This window comes from Aquarana catesbeiana, linkage group LG11 (genome assembly GCF_042186555.1).
Source record: "Aquarana catesbeiana isolate 2022-GZ linkage group LG11, ASM4218655v1, whole genome shotgun sequence".
In the NCBI taxonomy this organism is placed as follows: domain Eukaryota; kingdom Metazoa; phylum Chordata; class Amphibia; order Anura; family Ranidae; genus Aquarana; species Aquarana catesbeiana.
In genome coordinates, this window is record NC_133334.1 from 23098403 (window position 1) to 23120295 (window position 21893).

Sequence of the window (21893 nt, forward strand, 5' to 3'; positions counted from 1 at the left end):
TGGCTGCAGCTAGAAATGCAGCTATTTTTACAGCAAAATAAAGCATGGAGACACGCATGCATTCAAATAATAATGCAATGATGTTAATGAATGCAGATTTTTATCTCAGCCCTGAGTTCAGAACTAAATCTTATGTCATATTTCGGTGATTGGTCGCACGCTGCGATGATTTACGCATTTCTATATCTTTGCAAATAAAATCTTCCGAGATTCCACGGCGAGTCATTGGATACATTGTTTCTGCTGCACAGTGCTACTGGAAACAATGTTTCAGTTATCGTCTTCAGTCTATCAGACCTTCACGTGTAAATTTCCCTCATCATTAAATGGCTAAAAAATGTAAAAAAAAAAAAAAAACTTAAATATTTAAAAATTGCACAATCACAATCATGAATTAAATGTGGAACATTGCATAGAGCATGTGGTGTATGTGTGTTATGTGTTGTCCCCTGCACACGTGGTCCCTTCAGGTCCCCCTCCCCTGCAGGTGACGTCTGCCCCCCCCTCCAATCAGGGCTCACTATGCAGATTAGTAGGCGTGTCCCACTCTCAGTCTGGCTCTGCTGCTGCTGCAGCTGATCATTGTTCATCCAGCATCTCAGCGACTGCAGGTCAGTGGTGGGAGGGAGTGGGGCTCATCCTGTCTACGCTTGTCTGTACCAGCGACTGCCCTGCGATTGCATGCCTGGGGGGTGGTTGGGGGGACACCGGTTAGATTCAGAACAGTCACCTCTAGGCTGGACCTCCCAGCACCCCAATATTGGGGCAGTGCAGGGTTAATATTCAGCTTACGGAAGCAATAAAACTCCATTCCATCGACCTGAGATTTGTCGTCATGGTGGAAAATCTCAGCAACCAATGTTACAGATTTTCAAGGTTGACGCTCCAACCTAAACTCCTAATTCATATCTGCCTGGTAGCTGGGAAGTTGTGTCATAGGCTGTCTCTTGGAGGATGAGATACTCACACCCAGCTTCTGCAACCTGTGACACCTTCATGATGGCTGTATGGGAGGGGCAGAGACACAAACTACGGGGGAAATGTACGATCAGGTGATCATATATGATATACAGAGGACAGAGGAAACTAAATACCATTCAGTTAGGGTTTACATTTATTTTATCTATCATTATTATCCTATTTTATTTTTATTGTGTTATTATTATTATTTATTCATTTATTATTTTATTCATATTTTTATTTAAATTTTATTATTTTTATTTTATGATTAATAATATTTATTTATTATTTTATTTATTATTGTATTATTATTATCATTATGATATGTAGTTATTCATTTATTATTTTAATTTAATTATTATTATTATTATTATTATTATTATTATTATTATTATTATTATTAATGATAATAATAATAATTAATAATAATAAAAATAATCTAGTTATTTATTCATTTATTATTTTATTTATATATTTTTTTTATTTAAATTGTATTATTGTTATTATTCTATTTATTCAATTGTTATTTTATTTATATATTTTCATTTAAATTGTGCTCTTCTTCTTCTTCTGTTTACAATAATAATAATAATAATAATAGTGATGATTCTATTTATTTATTCATTATATATATATATATATATATATATATATTATTCTATTTATTTATTAATTTACTATTTATTAATTTATTTTCATTATTATTATTATTATTATTATTATTATTATGCTATTTATGTATTCATTTATTAATGTATTTATTCATTTATTATTTGATCGATTTATGTTTTAGTTAAATTGTATTATTATTATTATTATTATTAGTAATAATATTAGTAATAATAATATTCAATTTATTTATTCATTTATTATTTTATTTATGTGTTTTTTTTTGTTTAATTGACTTATTATTATTATTATTATTATTATTATTTTTATTATTATTCTATGTATTCATAAATTTACTATTTATTAATTTATCATTAATATGCTATTTATGCATTCATTTATGTATTCATTTATTTTTTTTATTTAAATATTATTATTTTTATTTTATGATTAATAATATTTATTTATTATTTTATTTATTATTGTATTATTATTATCATTATGATATGTAGTTATTCATTTATTATTTTAATTTAATTATTATTATTATTATTATTATTATTATTATTATTAATGATAATTATCATTAATAATAATAAAAATAATCTAGTTATTTATTCATTTATTATTTTATTTATATATTTTTTTTATTTAAATTGTATTATTGTTATTATTCTATTTATTCAATTGTTATTTTATTTATATATTTTCATTTAAATTGTGCTCTTCTTCTTCTTCTGTTTACAATAATAATAATAATAATAATAATAGTGATGATTCTATTTATGTATTCATTATATATATATATATATATATATATATATATATATATATATATATATATATATATATATATATATATATATTATTCTATTTATTTATTAATTTACTATTTATTAATTTATTATTATTATTATTATTATTATTATTATTATTATTATTATTATGCTATTTATGTATTCATTTATTAATGTATTTATTCATTTATTATTTGATCGATTTATGTTTTAGTTAAATTGTATTATTATTATTATTATTATTATTATTAGTAATAATATTAGTAATAATAATATTCAATTTATTTATTCATTTATTATTTTATTTATGTGTTTTTTTAGTTTAATTGACTTATTATTATTATTATTATTATTATTATTATTATTTTTATTATTATTCTATGTATTCATAAATTTACTATTTATTAATTTATCATTAATATGCTATTTATGCATTCATTTATGTATTCATTTATTTTTTTTATTTAAATATGTTTTAGTAAAATTTTATTATTATTATTCAATTTATTTATTTATTATTTTATTTGTATGCTTTTTTTGTTGTTAAATCGTATTATTATTATTTAATTTATTTACTATTTATATTTATTGATTTATTATTATTATTATGCTATTTATGTATTCATTTATTCACTTATGTAGTCATCAATTATTGTATCTATATATGTTTTACTTAAATTGTATTATTATTTTTATATTTATTCATTTATTATTTTATTTATGCATTTTACTTTCAATTGTATCATTATAAGTAAGCTCTAAGGAGCAGGGCCCCCTGATTCCTCCTGTATTGAATTGTGTTGTAACTGTACTGTCTGCCCTCATGTTGTAAAGCGCTGTGAAAACTATTGGTGCTATATAAATCCTGTATTATTATAATAATAATAATTATTATTATTATTAAATTGCCAGACCTATCAGGCAATCATGTAAGAAATCAGAAAACAGCAAATGGTTCACAAACTTTCTCATTAGTAGTAATAATGATCTATGTGTTCATTGATTTATAATTGTATTTATATATGTTTATTTCAATTGTATTATTATTATTATTATTATTAATAATAATAATAATACAATTTAAATAAACATATATAAATACAATTTTAAATCAATAAACAAATAGATCAGTATTACTACTACTAATAATTATTATTATTATTATTATTGATAATATTAATAAGTAGTAGTAGTAGCAGTAGTAATAATGATCTATTTGTTTATTGATTTATAATTGTATTTATATATGTTTATTTAAATTGTATTATTATTATTATTGTTAATCTATACTTTTTTTTTCATTTTATTTATATATATTTTTTAATGCAAATTTTTTTGTTATATATCTATTTATTTATGACTTTAATTATATATGTTTACATAACTATTATTATTATTATTATTATTAATAATATGATTATTGTTGCTATTATTATTTTGTATTTTTATTGTATTTTATCTATCTTTTTTATTTAAGAGCCTACCTATATTTTGCCTAGGATGACTGAGTTTTGCATCTTAATGGGTTCTTTGGGGTAGTAAAATTGTTGCCCAGAGTGACCAATCAGAACCCATGTAGTTTTGCTCATTCTCTCATTTGAATAAATCCTTCCAGTGTGTGGAGCCAGCTGACATTCAGACAAGAACACTTCCCTACCGGTAGAACACTCTTTGCATATATTGATTGGTATCCTGCTTCTTGTTATTGGTGCTCGCAGATATTGATCGCAGATATTGATTACTTTTGTGCAGCCTTATACTCTCTCCAGGTGATAATCAATACTGTGATTTCCTCACCTTCAGTTTCCACCTCCTCCCTTTAAATGCTTCAATAATAATTTGAGCGAAGCCGCTTTCCCTAAAACAGAAGAAGGAAAAACAGAGAACAGAATACATAATACATAACTGTAGCGGTACCCCCAAGGGGGCTGCTGATTGATACCCCACCGGCCACCCCGACTCTGCAGATCCTCCATTCTGCAATGTGACATTAGCAATAAGAAACTCACACGATATCACTGAACCACTCAGAAAGGTTTACTGAGATAAGTAAAGGAACACAATGAAAAACATGAATGAACACAAGTTATGATTGACAACAGTTATCACTTAATGCCCATATACACAACATATAACCTTATAAATCACCTTATATATGTGAACAGGTGCACAAAAGGATAGGTACTCAATATCTTCAAAACATATATGAAACCACTTAAGGACCGAGCCTCTTTTTGAGATTTGTTGTTTACAAGTTAAAAACTGTTTTTCTTTTTGCTAGAAAATTACTTAGAACCCCCAAACATTATACATTTTTTTTTTCTAACATCCTAGAGAATAAAATGGCGGTCGTTGTAATACTTTCTGTCACACCGTATTTGCGCAGCGGTCTTACAAGCGCACTTTTTTTGGAAAAAAATAAACTTTTTTGAATTAAAAAATAAGACAACGGTAAAGTTAGCCCAATTTTTTTTTTTTAACTGTGAAAGATAATGTTACGCCGAGTAAATTGATACCCAACATGTCACGCTTCAAAATTGCGCCCGCTCGTCGAATGGCTACAAACTTTTACCCTTAAAAATCTCAACAGGCGACGTTTAAAAAATTCTACAGGTTGCATGTTTTGAGTTACAGAGGAGGTCTAGGGCTAGAATGATTGCTCTCACTCTACCGATCGCGGCGATACCTCACGTGTGTGGTTTGAACACTGTTTTCATATGCGGGCCCTGCTCACGTATGCTCGTTCGTGACGGGGCGCGTTTAAAACATATTTTTTTTTAATCATATTTATTTATTTATTTTACTTTTTTTTTTTTTTTTTTTTTTTTTTTACATTTTTACACTGTTTAAAAAAAAAAAAAAAGTTGTGTCACTTTTATTCCTAAATGTAAATGTAAATGTAAACATCCCTTGTAATAGAAAAAAAGCATGACAGGACCTCTTTAATATGATATCTGGTGGTCAAAAAGACCTCACATCTCATATTTACACTAAAATGCAATAATAAAAAAAAAAATGTCATTTAAAAAAAAAGAAAAAAAAAAAAAAGGCCCTTTAAGAGCTATGGGCGGAAGTGCCGTTTTGACATCGCTTCCGCCCTGCAATGGTATGGAGACAGGTGGGGGGCCATCTTCCCCTCACTCGTCTCTATACCCAGGCAGGGGACAGATGCGATCGCCTCCGCTGGCGGTTCCGGTAAGCGGCGGAGGGCACCGGATCGCGGCAGGAGGGGGGCCCCTCTCCCGCCACCGATAAAAGTGGTCTCACGGCGAATCCGCTGCAGAGACCACTTTTATTTTAAACCGGACTGCTGCCATAACAACGATATCCTCCTTCAAAGTACCGACGTATAATGACAGTGGGCGGTTCGGAAGTGGTTAAATACCTTCCCACTGAGGCCTCAACATAGACCAAAATGCAGCATATAATATTTACATTCAGTAACACAGTGTAAAATTAAGCATATACACTTATGGATGCCCCTAGGTTATAATTCAGAGATCAACTTGTGAGTAGAGCAGCAATGCTTAGTAAAAGAAGAAGATGGTGAAAGTTCTTCAAACTCCAGATGTCTTCAGCTAGCCTGATGGTTAAACTGCAGTATATTGTTGTAATTTGTAATCCACAAAGACAAAGGGAAAGAAATGACTGCAGAACAAAACATATGCTGATGATTGCTTAACTGAAGAAATATCACCACTTGTAGATTCCTTCTTCAATACAGTACTGACCTTACAGCGCAGGGGAAAAGACAAGACCCCAGTCTAACTGTATGATGCCTGTGAGGAAGTTGATTCACCTCCGTGGAACTACAAGTCTCACCAGCAGTCTGTAGAAAGAACTCACTCAGCAACACTGTAATCTCTACTGGAATGGGCAGGTGCCCTCTCACCACCAATAGACTCCAATGGCTGTGAGTCTCCATCCAGAATCCCCTCCTGGTGTCTCCATCTAGTGAAGATGGCACCGCCACGCCGTGCTGCAGCTCCCGATGGACTGAAGTGCAGGTGGCTTCCAGTTGCTCTGAAGCGCAGGGCGGTCCTCTTGCTAGAATAGCAGGGCTGTCCTCCAAGATCCCTCAGAGGCGGGCGATCCGGCTCTCCGCTGTATAGGCCGCAGTCTCTCATTCCTGGTCACACACAGATCTCCTGCTGGCAGGCGTTGAATGGCGTCCAGAGAGACTGAAAGCAGGCCGCGCCTCTCCTTTTATTGCTCCTCCCAGCAGGCAGTTCTGCGCGCTTTGCATTGTCTGTCCTGTAGACCAGGGCTGATCCAGCTAACAGAGTCACTTCCTCCTCCAGACTACATTTCCCACAATGCTTTGCTGCATTATTCTCAAAGAGTAAAGAAAAAATCCTAACAAAGTCCAGCAGACACTAGGGGGAGCCAAACTCATTTGCAAACAACAACGAACTATTCAACTATAATGACTATAGTAGCAAACCCCTGGCTACATAACAGCAACGTATTATCTTCAATGGCTGCAAGGAATTCCCATCGTCTTGTAAGGAGATGGTGAAGGGAGGGTGACAACACTTTCTGCAGAAAGGCAAAAAAGTTATCCACTGAATCCAGTCTCTGTGAGCTGGTCACCTCTTGGCTGAAACTCGGCATCCTTGGAGGTGATCAGGAACAGTGCTGTCTGCACAGGTCTGGTCCCTAAATTTCTATAGATCCAAGAGACAGGAACCCCGACCTGGGATCTCCTCTGGTGATGAATTTTACCAAAGCTTGAACATTCTTCCCACTTATCACCAATGTAAGGGACATTCTTCTCACTGATCACCAATGTAAGGAACATTCTTCCCACTGATCACCAATGTAAGGAACATTCTTCCCACTGATCACCAATATAAGGAACATTCTTCTCACTGATCACCAATGTAAGGAACATTCTTCTCACTGATCACCAATGTAAGGAACATTCTTCTCACTGATCACCAATGTAAGGAACATTCTTCTCACTGATCACCAATGTAAGGACCATTCTTCCCACCGATCACCAATGTAAGGAACATTCTTCCCACTGATCACCAATGTAAGGGACATTCTTCTCACTGATCACCAATGTAAGGAACATTCTTCTCACTGATCACCAATGTAAGGAGCATTCTTCTCACTGATCACCAATGTAAGGAACATTCTTCTCACTGACCACCAATGTAAGGAACATTCTTCTCACTGACCACCAATGTAAGGGGCATTCTTCCCACTGATCACCAATGTAAGGAACATTCTTCTCACTGACCACCAATGTAAGGGGCATTCTTCCCACTGATCACCAATGTAAGGAACATTCTTCTCACTGACCACCAATGTAAGGGACATTCTTCTCACTGATCACCAATGTAAGGAACATTCTTCCCACTGATCACCAATGTAAGGAACATTCTTCTCACTGATCACCAATGTAAGGAACATTCTTCTCACTGATCACCAATGTAAGGAACATTCTTCTCACTGACCACCAATGTAAGGGACATTCTTCTCACTGATCACCAATGTAAGGAACATTCTTCCCACTGATCACCAATGTAAGGAACATTCTTCTCACTGATCACCAATGTAAGGGACATTCTTCCCACTGATCACCAATGTAAGGAACATTCTTCTCACTGATCACCAATGTAAGGAGCATTCTTCTCACTGATCACCAATGTAAGGAACATTCTTCCTACTGATCACCAATGTAAGGAACATTCTTCCCACTGACCACCAATGTAAGGAACATTCTTCCCACTGATCACCAATGTAAGGGACATTCTTCTGCCCCACAGTGTACAGAAGCTGTCAGCTCAATATTCGGATTCCCTAAATTTACACTATTACTGTACTATCGGATGACAAAAAGATTAAAAACATATAAAAAATATTCAACCTTCCAATGCCTCCTACTCAAGTTCCTGAGTAATAAAAACCTGACAGAGGACGTAACCTTTTCCCACTCCATCCAAAGCTAAAAAAAAACAATAAAATAGTTTGGCTTTAGAAACACTTTTTATAACCTATAAAAGAATACAAACAGCACTGTATGTATCAGGCCCATAAAACCCACAACAGTCCATCATTCCACGCCGATGGCTTAGAAATAATTCGGGACGGGTGTGAAGACATCTGAAGCTGAGCGCCTCCAGGTTCAGCTAAAAATGTACATTTCATGTCTAAAAATAAAATACCACTTTTTCAGTCTGACAGATCGCAGCTGTGCAGAACGTACAGAATTTTATGGTGATTTGTATCCAATCGCAGGCAGAGAATAATGTCCAGACTCCTGGGAAGATCTTTCATAGCCTCGGGTCTGAAACCACATTTTACAACCAGGCGGGTTCTGTGCATTAATGCATTGCGACGCCATTAATTTCTAAGGACAACGCAATAAAGCAAATCGGTTCCAAAGCACAAGTGTTGCATGCACCGCCATGTGTTGTGATGCCCTGCACTGCCAGAAATGGTGCATGACCATTTTATTTTGGTGTATTGCATTCATTCAAATCAGTGTTCATTTCTTTTTTTTTTTTTTTTTACAAACAAAGGTGTTTTATTGTTGTCATATAGGTTGAATAAAAACATATCCATAGGTACAGTACATATCATCACGTGGAATACATTTGTGCACATACAGGTCCAGACAATACAGTGAACAAGCACAACATTCGTAGACTACATTAACCACTTCAGCTCATAATATTATTATTATTATTATTATTATTATTATTATTATTATTATTATTATTTTTCAGTTTATTTATTAATTATTTTATTTTTATGGGGTTTTTTTTTTGTTAAATTGTATTATCCCTTTCATGACTAAGCCTATTTTTGAAATTTGGTGTTTACAAGTTAAAATCCGTATTTTTTGCTAGAAAATTACTTAGAGCCCCCAAACATTATATATATATATATATTTTTAGCAGAGAATCTAGAGAATAAAATGGCGATTGTTGCAATATTTTATATCACACAGTATTTGTGCAGCTGTGTTTTAAAGGCAAATTTTTGGGAAAAGGAACACTTTCATGGATTTTAAAAAATCCAAACAGTAAAGTTACCCCAATTTTTTTGTATAATGTGAAAGATGATGTTACGCCGAGTAAATAGATACCAAACATGTCACGCTTTATAATTGCACGCACTCCTGGATTGGCGACAAACTACGGTACCTAAGAATTTTTTTCACGGTTACCTGGTTTGAGTTACAGAGGAGGTCTAGGGCTAGAATTATTGCTCTCACTCTGAAGATCTCGGCGATACCTCACATGTGTGATTTGAACACCGTTTACATATACGGGCGCGACTTCCGTATGCATTTTCTTCGCTGTGCGAGCTCGCGGTGGACGGGGGCGCTTTAAAAAAAATTTTTTTTCTTATTTATTTTATTTATTTTTATATTAATAAATTGTGTTTTAAAAAAAAAATATTTTTGATCACTTTTATTGCTGTCACAAGGAATGTAAACATCCCTTGTGACAGTAATAGGTGGTGACAGGTACTCTTTATGGAGGGATCGGGGGGTCTAAAAGACCCCCGATCCCTCCTTTGCACTTTAAAGTATTCAGATCGCTGAAAACGGCGATTCTGAATACTGTGTATTTTTGTAAAACCAGCGCCATTGGCAGCCGAGTAAACGGGAAGTGACGTCATGACGTCACTTCTGTGTTTACGATTAGGAGGCTGGAACGGAGCCGCCCACGACTTCGTTCCAGCCCGCCCCCAGCCGCCGGAGGCAGCCGATTGGTCATCGGGCCTCCCGATCGAATGGGAGGCCCGGTAAGAACGGCGGGAGGGGGGGGATGTCCCCTCCCGCTCCTCCGGTATAACAGTTGAGCGGCTATTAGCCGCATCGGTTGTTATACTCGGATAGCCGATCGCCTGCTCTAAACAACGGTACCGGCATGATGCCCGCAGCTGCGGGCATCATCCCGGTATAAACCCGGAAAGCCGAGTACGCACATCTGCATACGCTCGGCGGAAAGGGGTTATTATTATTATTCTATTTATTTACTATTTATTCATTTATTATTATTATCATTATTATAATATTTATGTATTCATTTATTCCTTTTTGTATTCATTTTTTATTTTATCTATATATGTTTTAGTTGAATTGTAGTAGTAGTAGTAGTATTATATTTATTTATTAATTTATTATTTTATTTATGTATTTTACTTTCAATTGTATCATTATAAGTAAGCTCTAGGGAGCAGGGCCCCCTTTATTCCTCCTGTATTGACTTGTGTTGTATTGTCTGCATTGAAATCAGTGCTAATTTCTTCGACTAAAATATTTTCATCGGCTAAATTAACCACTTCAGCCTCGGAAGGTTTTACCCACTTCCTGACCAGGCCATTTTTTTTTTTTTTTTTTGCGATACGTCACTGCGTCGTTTTAACTAAGAACTGCGCGGTCGTGCGACATTGTACCCGAAAAAAAAGATATCCTTTTTTTGCCCCACAAATAGAGCTTTCTTTTGGTGGGATTTGATCGCCTCTTCGCTTTTTTATTTTTTGTGCTATAAACAAAAAAAGAGCGACAATTTAAAAAAAAAAAAAAATTATTATTATTATTATTATTATTGATTGGTTTGCGCAAAAGTTATAGCGTCTACAAACTACGGGATAGATTTATGGCATTTTTATTTATTTATTTATTTATTTTTTATTATTAGTAATGGAGGCGATCTGCGATTTTTATCGTGACTGCGATATTATGGCCGACACATCGGACACTTTTGACACTATTTACATATCCAAAAAAAAAAAATGTAAAAAAAAAATTTCTTTATCAGTGTAGGCCAATATGTATTCTGCTACATGTTTTTGGTTAAAAAAAAAATCCCAATAAGCGTGTATTGATTGGTTTGCGCAAAAGTTATAGCATCTACAAACTACGGCATAGATTTAGGGACTTTTATTTTTTAATTTTTTTTTACTGGTAATTGCGGCGATCTGCGATTTTTAGCGGGACTGCGACATTGCGGCGGACAAATCTAACGCTGAGTGACACTTTTTGGGAACCAGTGACCCCAATACAGTGATCAGTGCTATAAAAATGCACTGTCACTGTATAAATGACTGGCAGGGAAGGGGTTAACACCAGGGGCGATTAAAGGGTTAAATGTTCCCTAGGGAGGTGCTTACTAACTGTGTGTGTGTGTGGGGGGGGGGGGGGAGTGTCACACTGAAGGATACAAGAGATCTGTGGTTCAGCTTAGCTGAATCACAAGATCTCTCTTTCCCTTCCTGACAGACCTGCCGTTTGCCTTGTTTACACAGGCAGATGGCTGATCCGTCTCTCCTGTGAACGATTGGCGGGTCGCGGCGGCCATTGCAGCCGCCGGACCTGCTGATTGGCTGCCGCTGTGTCCAATCACAGCGGGGGCAGCGCGCCCCCCTAAACTGCGTGCACAAAATCACATACAGGTGCATGATTTTGCGCAGCCGGGCCGCCCTGCTGCAGTAAATGTATTTTGGGCGGTCGCAAGAGGTTAATACTATTTTAGTCAGCTTAGGGCCCGTTCACACCACATGCAGTCCAGTGCGGGGTTTTTTTCTGCATCAAAAACGCATGGAAAGTAGGTTTTAGGGCTGGTTCACAGCATAAAAATGCGTTTCCGGATCAGTTTCTGCATGCACGTTTTTGACACATTCCAGTGCATTTTTGATGCATTTCCGGATGCATTCCAGGTGCTTTTTTTTCTTCTTTTTTCCTGTTTTTTTTCTCCCCACTATACTAGGGTCCAGTGCGTTTTTGATGCGTTCCAGTACAGGTAAAATGCAACATGTTCTACTTTTTTTTTCTGGAACTGGAAAGCTCTGGAACTGACTGCACTGGTGTGAACCATGCCATTGGAAATGTCCTCAGGCAGAGACATAGAACGGAGATCTGCCTATGTAAACAAGGCAGAGCTTCGTTCTGTCAGAGAGGAAGGGATGGATTTTGTGCCCCTGCAAAGCAGGGAATACAATCCATCTCTTCCCTGAGTAAAAGTAGCACACATAGTACACAAAAACACTGGCTAGGCACACTGTTAACCCTTTGATCACCCCTGATGTTAACCCCTTCCCAGCCAGTGTCATTAGTACAGTGAGAGTGCATATTATTAGTATTAGTGTCACTGGTTCCCACAAAGTGTTAGTTAGGTGTCCGATTGTCTGCCGCAATACCGCAGTCCCACTATAAGTTGGGAAACGCCTCCATTACTAGTATAAAAAATAAATAAATAACAATTCCGGTTGATATACTGTACTGTAGTTTGTAGACACTATGGGGTTGATTTACTAAAGGCAACTAGACTGTGCACTTTGCAAAGTGCACTCTGCAAGTGCAATTGCTCCAGAGCTTAGTAAACGAGGTAAGGCTTCAGTTTGCAAAGAATACCCAATCACGTGCAAGGAAAATTTAAGGAAATGCATTTTTGCTTGCACGTGATTGGATGATGGAAGTCAGCAGCGCTTCTGCTCATTTACTAAGCTCTGGAGCAACTGCTCTTTGTAGAGCGCAACTGCACATTGCAAAGTGCACAGTCAATATGGCTTTAGTAAATCAACCCCCTATAACTTTTGCGTAAACCAATCAATATACGCTTCTTGGGATATTTTTTTTTACCAAATATATGTAGCATGAATACATATTGGCCTAAATATATGAAAAAAAATATATTTTTTTTTTTACATTTTTTTTATTGGATATGTTTTATAGCAGACAGTAAAAAATATTTTGTTTTGTTTTTTTTTGTTTGCGTTTTTCAAAATTGTCAGTATATTTTTGCTTATAGTGCAAAAAGTGAAAGACCCCAGAGGTGATCAAATACCACCAAAAAGAAAGCTCTATTTGTGGGGGGGGGGGGGGGGGTGACATAAATTGTATTTGGTTACAGCATTGCATGACAGCGCAATTATTAGTTAAAGTAAAGCAGTTGCCGTATCACAAAAAATAAAAATTAATTAAAAAATGGCCTGGTCATGAAGGGGGGTAAACCTTTCCGGAGGTCAAGTGTAAAAATGAGAGGAAAGTTTGCTCTATCAATCAATAAGAAAAAAATATATATAAGGGATAACAGGTTGATGAACATTTAAGTTTTTTTTTGATTCATTTGATACATTTGTTACATGTTTGTTATGCACAGTATACAATGTTGCTTTAGGCCTAATGTATACAGTGCCGGTTCACACCACAACACAGTGTGGATAAAGTACAAGGGTCATTGGGGGGCATCAGGTAAAAATAACCAGGAGGGTCCCTGACTACTTTTCTCCTCCTCCTGCAGGTCTACAAGACTCAATTCTTCCTCTGATTGAAGGTGCAGTGAAGAGTTCCACGCTTGTTGTTTCCAAGATGTTTCTCGTCTTCTTGGCGGTGACCCTGAGCTTTGTGTCCACCTCTCCGACCAGAAGATCTGAGGTCTCCGATGAAGTCACCCCGGATTCCCTGTTGGACCTCCCTGGGGAGACGGACAGTCTGAATGACATCTTCAGGGAAGTGGGGGATCTGATTAGGGATTCCAACTCTAAGCTGGAGAATGCTGTGAAAGAGGTAAGACGCACCGAGCCGCATCTTGGAATGGCGCTGCGAACCGCTTGTTCGTAGAAAGGCCGTGAAGCGTATCTCCATTTAGTGCAGCGTGAAGTTTCAGCAAGATAAGTACCAAATTTTACGAGATAACTTAGGAGTATACCCTGTTTCCCCGAAAATAAGACCTAGCGTGATTGTCGGTGATGGCTGCAATATAAGCCCTACCCCCCAAATAATCCCTAGTTAAAGTCCTTGTAGGTCTTATTTTCTGGGTAGGGCTTATTTTCGGGGAAACAGGGTAAGGCTTATTTGGGGGGTAGGGCTTATATTGCAGCCATCACCGACAATCACACTAGGTCTTATTTTCGGGGAAACAGGGTAGCTATAATAAAAATTAAAAAAAAACTGTATGTAAATTAATTCTGTTTGGATGAGCCAAAATCAAACATTCTCAGGCTGTATTCTGTGCAGGTCAAATGTTATTCATTAAAAAAAAAAAAAGTGTAGACGGGAAAAACACCACATTATGGCCACTAGATGGAGCTTAAGGGAACACTTTTTTCCCATAATACACAGCACCATCTAGTGGCCATAATGCTTATATATAATGAATGAACACCTATGTAAACTTTTCTATAAATAGTCCCCTTAGTATTAGTCTAATGGTTAAAGTGTATTTAAAGCCTAACAATTCATTTCTATTATTTCCTCACAATATAGCCCTGAAAATGTTTTGTTATATCTGTTCGATAACTGCACAAAATACCTTGTGATTCTGCCAGAGATCTTGTAAGCTGATAGCTTCCTGTGCTGCATTCTTATTAGTTACATTATTCCTAGTTCTCTCTGAGGAGTAGAGAATCACACTCCTATGCTGTACAAAATAGGAGGAGGGGAGGTGTTCTGTAGTCCAAAGGTACTTCCTCTCCAACGTTGCTTCAGAATACAGTGCGATGAGTGAGGGTCATCATCCTAGGACAGAAAAAAAGGCTTTAGAATTCAGTGGAGTATAAGGAAGAAAAGGCTCTGGGACTCAAGCAAGGGTATTAGGAAGCGAGGGCTCTGGGAGTCAAGAAAGGTATAGGGAAGAAAAGGCTCTGAGCCACAAGTGAGGTATTGGGAAGACTAGGCTCTGGGACTCAAGCTAGGGTATTAGGAAGCAAAGGCTCTGGGACTCAAATAAGGTATAGGAATAAAAAGGCTCTGTGACTCAAGCAAGGTATGGGGAAGAAAAGGCTCTATTACTTAAGTGAGGTATAGGAAAGAAAAGGCTCTGAGCCACAAGTGAGGTATAGGGAAGAAAAGGCTCTGGGACTCAAGCGAAGTATAGGGAAGAAAAGGCTCTGGGACTCAAGTGAAGTATAGAGAAGAAAAGGCTCTGGGACTCAATCTAGGGTATTAGGAAGCAAGGGCTCTGGGACTAGGTATTGGAAAGAAAAGGCTCTGAGCCACAAGTGAGGTATTGGGAAGACTACGCTCTGGGAATTAAGCAAAGTATAGAGAAGAAAAGGCTCTGGGACTCAAGCTAGGGTATTAGGAAGCAAGGGCTATGGGATTCAAATAAGGTATATGAATAAAAAGGCTCTTGGACTCAAGCAAGGTATGGGGAAGAAAAAGCTCTATTACTTAAGTGAGGTATAGGGAAGAAAAGGCTCTGGGACTCAAGCGAAGTATAGGGAAGAAAAGGCTCTGGGACTCAATCTAGGGTATTAGGAAGCAAGGGCTCTGGGACTCAAATAAGGTATAGGAATAAAAATGCTCTGGGACTCAAGCAAGGTATGGGGAAGAAAAGGCTCTATTACTTAAGTGAGGTATAGGAAAGAAAAGGCTCTGAGCCACAAGTGAGGTATAGGGAAGAAAAGGCTCTGGGACTCAATCTAGGGTATTAGGAAGCAAGGGCTCTGGGACTAGGTATAGGAAAGAAAAGGCTCTGAGCCACAAGTGAGATATTGGGAAGACTACGCTCTGGGAATTAAGCAAAGTATAGAGAAGAAAAGGCTCTGGGACTCAAGCTAGGGTATTAGGAAGCAAGGGCTATGGGATTCAAATAAGGTATATGAATGAAAAGGCTCTGGGACTCAAGCAAGGTATGGGGAAGAAAAAGCTCTATTACTTAAGTGAGGTATAGGGAAGAAAAGGCTCTGGGACTCAAGCGAAGTATAGGGAAGAAAAGGCTCTGGGACTCAATCTAGGGTATTAGGAAGCAAGGGCTCTGGGACTCAAATAAGGTATAGGAATAAAAATGCTCTGGGACTCAAGCAAGGTATGGGGAAGAAAAGGCTCTATTACTTAAGTGAGGTATAGGAAAGAAAAGGCTCTGAGCCACAAGTGAGGTATAGGGAAGAAAAGGCTCTGGGACTCAATCTAGGGTATTAGGTCGCAAGGGCTCTGGGACTAGGTATAGGAAAGAAAAGGCTCTGAGCCACAAGTGAGATATTGGGAAGACTAGGCTCTGGGAATTAAGCAAAGTATAGAGAAGAAAAGGCTCCGGGACTCAAGCTAGGGTATTAGAAAGCAAGGGCTCTGGGACTCAAGGTATGGGGAAAAAAGGCTCTGGGACTCAAGCAAGGTATTAAGAAGCAAGGGCTCTAGCACTCAAGCAAGGTATAGGGAAGAAAAGGCTCTGGGACTTAATTGAGGTGTAGGGAAGAAAAGGCTCTGCAACTCAAGCAAGGTGTAGGGAATAAAAGGCTCTAGGACAGTGATGGTGAACCTTGGCACCCCAGATGTTTTGGAACTACATTTCCCATGATGCTCATGCACTCTGCATTGTAGTTGAGCATCATGGGAAATGTCATTCCAAAACATCTGGGGTGCCAAGGTCTGTCATCACTGGTCTGAGTAGGGAAGAAAAGACTCTGGGACTTAAGCGAAGTATAGAGAAGAAAAGGCTCTGGGACTCAAGCAAGGTATTAAGAAGCAAGGGCACTTGGACTCAAGCAAGGTATAGGGAAGAAAAGGCTCTGGGACTCAAGCTAGGGTATTAGGAATCAAGGAAGCAAGGGCTATGGGACTCAAGCAAGGTATTGGGAAGAAAAGGCTCCCAAGGTATATAACCCCCATCTGTTTTATTTTTGCCATTTGTGTCTCATTGGGGAGATCTTCCTGTCCCATAACCACAGGAAATTAGAGGAAATCCCTCCTGGGTGATGGAATCACCAGAACTAATGTCCCCATTAGAGGATTTCCCATCTATTCGTGTTTTGGTGACAACCCAAAATTTGGGATTTTCTTTCACTTTCACTTTTGGTGATAATGGTAAGTAGGACAAATAAAGAGGGTGAATCTCCCTAATGGGGGGCACAGACAGCAGAAAAAACTGACAGGGGTTCTAATCCCTCTCCACTTTATCCAAAGTTATACTTTTAAGGGGGTAAAGGGAAGAAAAGGCTCTCAGACATAGACAGGGTATAAGGAGGAAAAGGCTGTAGGTCTCATTGGGGGGGTAGAGGGAGAAAAAGGCTCTTGGACTCATTGGGGGTTTTGATAAGAAAAGACTCTGGGACTCAGTGGGGGTTTTGGGGGGTAAAGGCTCTTGTACTCATTGGTGGTATAGAAAAAAAAGTCTCTCTGACTTAAGCAGGTTATAAGGTGGAAAAGGCTCTTGGACTCGTTAGGGAAAAAGGGAGGAAAACACTCTTGGACTCACTGGGGGTATAGGGAGAAGAAGGCTCTGGGACTCATTGGGGGTATAGGGAGGAAAACGCTCTGGGACTCATTGGGGGTAAAGGGAAGGCTCTGGTACTCATTGGGGGTAAAGGGGGGAAAACGCTCTTGGACTCGGAAGTAAAGGGAGGAGAAGGCTCTGGGACTCATTGGGGGTATGGAGAAGAAAATTCTCTTGGACTCATTGGGGGTATAGGGAGGAAAACGCCCTTGGACTCATTGGGGGTAAAGGGAGGAAAAGGCTCTGGGACTCATTGGGTATAGAGAAGAAAATGCTCTTGGACACATTGGGGATATAGGGAGGAAAATGCTCTTGGACTCATTAGGGGTGAAGGAAGGAGAAGGCTCTGGGACTCACTGGGGGTATAGGGAAGAAAATTCTCTTGAACTCATTTAGGGTATAGGGAGGAAAATGCTCTTGAACTCATTGGGGGTAAAGGGAGGAGAAGGCTCTTGGACTCATTGGGGGTATAGAGAAGAAAATGCTCTTTGACTCATTGGGGGTATAGGGAAGAAAATTCTCTTGAACTCATTGGGGGTATAGGGAAGAAAATTCTCTTGAACTCATTGGGGGTAAAGGGAGGAGAAGGCTCTGGGACTGAAAAAGTTAAGGTTCTCGATAGGTTACAACTCAGGAATTTGGCTACACACATTATAATTTAGATTTGTTTTTGGCAAGGAAAGCCCGTCTTCAAAAATAACTGCACTGTTTTTATAAGATTTCTGTGGAACCGCCAAGTCCCTCTGCAGAAGCTTCCATTTCTATGCTTCCATGTGACCATTCCTCCTCTAAAGCATGTCACAGCTTAATAGAGTCTGAACCAGGAGAAAACCTCTGTCTGCTCCCAAGAGGCAATGGGGGATCTCCTGTGTACATCAGTCTGAGCGGTGCTCTGTTTATGGCGTAGTGGAGGGTCAGCAGAGACTGTTGTTGGAGTGTCTGGAACAGCTATTTCCTATGAGTACATCTATTATAGTGTTAATTAACGTGTGTCTAAAGCCAAACCCCTGATATCTGGGGGCCCCTTTCACTTTTACAGGGGCTTCCAGATTTCAATAAACCCTCTGCCTGTAGACACCCCCCCCCCTCACAACCACCAGGTTAGGCTGTGGGGAAGAGGCCTTTGTCCTCGTCAACATAGGACTCCCCGGGCAAGACACCCCTCAAGTTGAGGGCTTGATATGGTTCAGGAGGGGGGAAGCACACACTCATTACCCCCCTTTCCTGGCCAGCCAGGCTGCATGCTTAGAGTAAGGGTCTGGTATGGATTTCCTGGTGGACCTCACACCAGGGGTGGATCCAGAGTCTAGTCTCGGGAGGGGCACTGCCAGAAAATATGTTTTTTTGTGGGCAATTTATCAAGGAAATGGCTGGTGTTGGCGCTTCAATTATCCCAGCACCACAACACCATGGTTGTTATTTCTATTAATATATTGTAATATAAAATTTAATGGTTCAACTCACCATAATGCAGAATCAGTGGGAGCCCTGAGCGTGTCACTTGCCACCGTCGCCTGCCACACATTGTGGATTATCACTTGCCACGTCACCTGCCACATGTTGCAGATTGTCACTTGCCTGCCACACATTGCGGATTGTCACTTGCCTGCCACCAGATGCAGATTGTCACCTGCCACATGTTGCGGATTGTCACTTGCCACGTCACCTGCCACATGTTGCAGATTGTCACTTGCCACGTCACCTGCCACATGTTGCAGATTGTCACTTGCCACGTCACCTGCCACACGTTGCAGATTGTCACCTGCCACGTTACCGGCCACACATTGCGGATTGTCACTTGCCATGTCACCGGCCACACATTGCGGATTGTCACTTGCTACGTCACCTGCCACCAGATGCGGATTGTCACTTGCCACGTCACCTGCCACGTCACCTGCCACACATTGCGGATTGTCACTTGCCTGCCACCAGATGCAGATTGTCACCTGCCACATGTTGCGGATTGTCACTTGCCACGTCACCTGCCACACGTTGCAGATTGTCACTTGCCACGTCACCGGCCACACATTGCGGATTGTCACTTGCCACGTCACCTGCCACCAGATGCGGATTGTCACTTGCCACGTCACCTGCCACACATTGCGGATTCTCACTTACCTGCCACCAGATGCAGATTGTCACCTGCCACATGTTGCGGATTGTCACTTGCCACGTCACCTGCCACACCTTGCACATTGTCACTTGCCACGTCACCTGCCACACATTGCAGATTGTCACGTCACCTGCCACCAGATGCGGATTGTCACTTGCCACACATTGAGGATTGTCACTTACCACGTCACCTGACACACCTTGTGGATTTTCACGTAGCTGCTAAGGTGGTGTTTTGCTTGCCTCTTGCTTCTTTGTTCTAGATCAGGCAGCAGAGAAATAATGTAATCTCTCTGCTGCCCACACTGCCTGAACAGTGAGGGCAGAAGTTACTGCAGGGATGTGGGGCAGTGAGAGATGATGTCATCTCTCTGCTCCCCTGCACGCCGGCTCGCTGATTGGCCAGCCGCCCCCACTTACACCTAGCCTGCTCTCACCCGCCCACACACTGAGCCACACGCCCGCCCACAAACCAAGCCGCCCAGTGCTCCCGCGGAGCCGCCCGCTCTCTCATCTGCTCGAGGAGCCGCCCGCTCCCTCATCCGCCCGCTCTCTCACCCACCCGGCCCACAACAAATTTCTCGGGGGTGGCAATTGCCCTGTTGGACCCCCCCCCCGTTTCCGCCCCTGCCTCACACATTTTTTTTTGCTTTTTTGCATGAGGTCCCCCTTAAAATCCATACCAGACTCAAAGGGTCTTATTATTTTTTGCTGGAGGATTTGCTACCGCATAGGTGACATTTACAAGGAAAGAAAAGATGAAATTGTCAGCAAATGACATTTCACTGCTGGATTTCTTTTGTCAAAAAATAAAACAGTATACAGACCCCTCCAAAGGTCTCCCAAAATACACAGCAGATTGCTATGTATTTTGGGGGGTCTTTGGTTTTTTGGGTTTTTTTTTTGCATTTTTGATTTTACAGATTCAGCTCCCATTGACTTCAGTAGGGTTCTGGTTGGGCATCTGAAGTTTGCCGAACTGAACCCAGGGCCTTTTCGGCTCATCCCAACGAGAGAGGATCCTGTACAACTGTGCAAGACTGAAGGGCAGGCTGGAAGTCAGATTTAAACCTCCTTCGGGCAGCAGAGAGCTGGCACATCCCGGCAAATCACTTCATGCCATTGGAATTCCCATTAAATTCGAAGTCAGAGCTCCACCACATAAATTCCAGATTGCCATGACAGCCAGACACCTGATAGTCTCAGAAGGAGGTCAGCCCCTTGAAATTCATCTCAGTAGAGATCCCCTTTAAAAAAAAAGCTGGGCTTTAGCTTAATGATGACCCAGAAAGCCGGCGCCGGGTTGTGATCAGTTAACAGGGTTTTCAGTATAAAACGATGGAATCCTACATTTTTCTCTTGTTCCCTAGACGCCCCCCCCCCCCCCCCCCCCCCTTACCCACAAACCCCAACGTTTTATTTTTTTTTAAATTTTCCTCGGAAGGCAGAATTTTCTTGGCAGGGAATTAAATTAGATGCTGAGGAAGGTGTAGAAATAAAATCTGTCCGCGGCTTCTCCATGAGTCCAAAGTTTCCCCGCCTGGAAAAAAAACACATATTTTATTTCTGGGAGATGTCTGGAGGAGGAAGAACAACGTCGAGCTTCAGGCTAGACACGGAATCCACTCATTAATATGACCCAATGACTGAAATCTCATAGGAGACTTAACAGGGGAATGTTATTATTAAAGTTGTTTTCAGTTCTTTTTAAATCCAGGCTAAAGATACATTGTATCAATCCGTTCATCGTGTGTATTCTTCTTGAATCTCGGTGAGTTTTGTGCATTTCTTGCAGATCTGCGCAGTAATCCAGTGTGAGACTTTTCCTTCCTGTAATAAAGACCGCTCACTGCTGCTCTCTCCTCTTGTGCAGGGGGACTGGTCTGGTCTCCACCCCCTCCTGTAATTTTCTGAAGTGGGTGGGGCTGCTGGGCTCCTCCCACATCTCTGCTCTCTCTCTCTCTCTCTCTCCTTGTGCAGGGTGACTGGTTTTGTCTCCGCCCCCTCCTGTCATTTTCTGCAGGCAGCCTGTAATGGGTGGAGCCTTCTGAGCCCCTCCCACAGCTATGCTCACTCTGCATGTCCAAGGTGGCTGGTTTTGTCTCTGCCCCCCTCCTGTCATTTTCTGCAGGCAGCCTGTAATGGGTGGAGCCTTCTGAGCCCCTCCCACAGCTATGCTCACTCTGCATGTCCAAGGTGACTGGTTTTGTCTCCGTCCCCCTCCTGTGGTTTTCTG

The 21893-nt window shown here is 39.6% G+C and overlaps 1 protein-coding gene across 1 annotated transcript in view; it reads left to right on the top strand.

Moving 5' to 3' along the window:
• Nucleotides 1-510: 510 nt before the first annotated feature.
• DKK3 (dickkopf WNT signaling pathway inhibitor 3) overlaps nucleotides 511-21893 on the top strand; it is a 90953-nt gene continuing 69570 nt past the window's right edge. The window contains exons 1-2 of the mRNA XM_073604071.1: nucleotides 511-611; nucleotides 13634-13899. Of these exons, the coding sequence (XP_073460172.1) occupies nucleotides 13702-13899 (198 nt within the window). The 5' untranslated portion in view covers nucleotides 511-611; nucleotides 13634-13701. The remainder of the gene's footprint in view (nucleotides 612-13633; nucleotides 13900-21893) is intronic.